Source organism: Emiliania huxleyi (genome assembly GCF_000372725.1).
Source record: "Emiliania huxleyi CCMP1516 unplaced genomic scaffold EMIHUscaffold_649, whole genome shotgun sequence".
Classification (NCBI taxonomy): domain Eukaryota; phylum Haptophyta; order Isochrysidales; family Noelaerhabdaceae; genus Emiliania; species Emiliania huxleyi.
In genome coordinates this window covers 21,537-24,467 of record NW_005197136.1, presented here as the reverse complement: position 1 = coordinate 24,467, position 2,931 = coordinate 21,537, and the positions used below count along the sequence as shown (strand labels likewise).

The window sequence follows — 2,931 nt, the reverse complement described above, 5'->3', positions numbered from 1 at the left end:
TGCTCCCACCGAGGGTAGGCCTGCACAAGGTCTGAGCCGCGGGCGCTCGGCGCCAAGTGCAGTGTCACGCTCGCACGCGAGCGACTCACAATGGGAAATCCTCGTTTCCTATTCACTCGGTCCCCCAACGGAAGAGGCCTCGCTCCTGTTGGAACAAGCCAACATCAGATTTGCCTCGTGCGTCCCTTTTTGAGCCGCAAAGCTATTTTCTTTTGGGTCCTGTGGGCACCCTAGCAGTGGAAGGGGGCGCCGCGCAGGGGGGTCGGGGGGGGTGCGAGGGGGGGCGTGGGTCGGGCGCGCACCGGCCGGCTCCGAGAGCGGCCGTCACGTCGAAGAGGGGGGCTGGTGCTGCTCGATGACGAGGCGTGCCGCTCTGCTGCGCTGCCGACAGCCCCTCTTCCGAGCCGGCGCGTGGCGGCGAGCCGCGGCCAGTGTCGCTGGTGCGGTGGCGGCGCAGCGTGCATCGGCCGGCGGCGAGAGCGGCCTTCACGTCGATGAGGGGGGGTTGTCGGCGACTCGTGTGGCTCGCGGCCTACCGGTACGCTGCGCCGCCCGAGCCCTACTGCCGATCCAGCGCCTGGCGTTTGGGGCGAGCCGCGGTCGTCGTCGCTGATGGTATGGCGGCGGCGGCGGCGGCTCGCCCTTCCCTCCGGCCGCAATTCCGATCCCGCCGCGCTCGCGGGAGGTCGCGCGTATATATTTATAGACAGCAAGGGCATCCGTGCTGCTGTGCGCCCCCTGGTGCGTGGTTGCTTTCAAGTTCTTAGATCACAACCCAAGGATGATATAATAAGACAAAAAGATCCTTGCGCCTTGCCGATCCGCACCTACCTAGGCTCTTGGGTGGCGCGCCCACTCTTCACAACGATCCTGGTTGCTCCAGCTCGATCAAGCTTCGCCGTCCTCCCGTGGCTGTAGAACACATCGTCCTCCCACCTGTGGAGGATTTTGAGCCCGCCGACATCCTCGAGGCGCGCCGTCTTTGGCTGCAGCTCGATTGTCTTGTGACATATGCTCACGTGGTCGCAGCAGCTCGGCGGCCGGCCGGCGGAGCTGGAGAAGCTCCCGTCAGACCACTACCTGCCGGAGCGCTACCCGCAGATCTGGAAGCGTGCGTGCGACGCAGCCATCTCACAGGCTGTGTTGATCAATCTCACGGCGCGGCAGCGGGAGCTGCCTTCGTGCTCCTCCGCCAAGAGACGAGCTGGTCTGGGAAGGATGACGGTTGGGCAGCACATACACGGTCTCTCTGGCGCCGCCTTTAGCTCCAGGGCGGTGTGCGCTCTGGAGGCGCCTCGCGGCCGCCCTGGCCGGGTGTGGCAGTGGCTGCGAGGCGCCCCTTGCGCCGCTGACGGCTGGCTCTGCCTCTTCCGCCCGTTTGACGAGCCTCCAGCGCCGAGCGCGCCGGCCGACCACTGCTCGAATCGATGGGCCGGGGCGTCATGGCCGCCGCTGCCGCCGCTGCCGCCGCCGGCCGACATGTGGTCTCGCAAGGCGTCCCAAACCAGCGCTTCCCCGCGCTGGGACCGCTTCCTCTGGCTCGCCGCCTACACGCAGCTCATCTCGCGCCCGTCAGAGGCGACGCTCGCTTGGGCGGCGGAGCGGCGGCGGGAGCTGCGGCCGCATCTCGCGGGCCCGTGCGCGCGCTTCCCGGCCGTGTCGTTGCAGGCGCGGCGCGGAGACAAGTGCAACAGCGCGAACGCGCGGATGCGGCCGCAGCACTCCTTCTCGTGCGGAGGCCTCGCGGCGTACTTGCCCGCGCTGCGGGCCATCCGGCACGCCTACGGCTCGCGCGCCGTAGATGGCATTTCCGTCACACACACCTCCCCGCCCTCACTCTGCGCTCTGTGCCGCCAGGCTCCTGCGCGCTGCGCGTCGCCACGGATGGCCGGTCGCTCATCGAGGAGCTCGAGAGCGGCGCGCCGAGATCTAGCCGAGATCTAACCGAGATCTAGCCGGGATGTAGCCGAGATCTAGCCGAGATCTAGCCGAGATCTAGCCGGGATGTAGCCGAGAACTAGCCGGGGCGGCGCGGGCTCGAGAGTGATGCGCGCCGCCCGAGAGCGAGAGCGCGAGGCGCCGCTGCGCCGCGTGGGGCCCTGTGAGGACGCCCTCTTCCCACGCGGGACACGCTGTGAGCAGGGGCGCTGCCTGAGCTGGAGGGGTGGCACGTGCTCTACCACGCCTTCAACCGCACCGCGCACGAGGCGCAGCGCTGCGAGCCGATGCCCGTCTGCCAGTGGATCGAGTACCGCCGCGAGAAGCTCGGCATCGACACGGCGGGCATGGGCTTCTCCCTCGCCGCCGACCTGCACCTGCTGGCGGGCGGCGGCGTCTTCGTCGGCCAGTTCGACTCAGAGACGGGGCGGATCGCCTACCTGCGCATGGCCGCGCGCCTCGGCCTCGCCCCTCCCTTCTGGCACTACCAGTCGACAAAGGAGCGCGCCCGCGCCTGGCACCCGTTTACGCGGCGGCCGCGCATGTGGGCGGAGGTCTAGCGAGACCTCTCAGAGTCTCAGGATACTGCAAAGGGGGTGCATACGGGGGGGTATTAGTAGAGCCGTACGATGGGAACGCGTGCATATCCTGACGAGTACATTACTACAGTAGAGTGTCGTGTGCCGTATGTGTGAGAGGGGGAGCGCACAGTGCTCAGTGGAAAGTCAAAGCTCTCGGTGTTTTGTTTAGGGCGGGCGCACCGCCGCGGGGGAGAAAGGAGGCGGTGTGGCGTGTGCGCCGGGGGCCGACACCGCGGTGGACACGGACCGAGAGACAGTGCGAAAAAAAAACGCGCTCATGCGAGACCGAGAGACACACCCCCTATGGCCCCCGCGTGCGGTAGCGCGGGGAACTTACAATACACAAATAGATGGGCAATGCCTTGTGCTTCAGCCCGCCTGCTTGCGCTTGCGGCTGCCGGCTCCGCCTCCG

At 67.8% G+C, this 2,931-nt stretch overlaps 1 protein-coding gene across 1 annotated transcript; it reads left to right on the top strand.

Moving 5' to 3' along the window:
• Positions 1–1,011: 1,011 nt before the first annotated feature.
• EMIHUDRAFT_248273 (hypothetical protein) lies at positions 1,012–2,498 on the top strand (the record flags this gene model as incomplete). The annotated part of the gene is made up of 4 exons (XM_005763125.1): positions 1,012–1,439; positions 1,509–1,797; positions 1,858–1,891; positions 2,143–2,498. The coding sequence occupies 4 exons, from the start codon at positions 1,012–1,014 to the stop codon at positions 2,496–2,498; spliced, it is 1,107 nt and encodes a 368-aa protein (XP_005763182.1).
• Between the last annotated feature and the right edge of the window lie 433 nt (positions 2,499–2,931).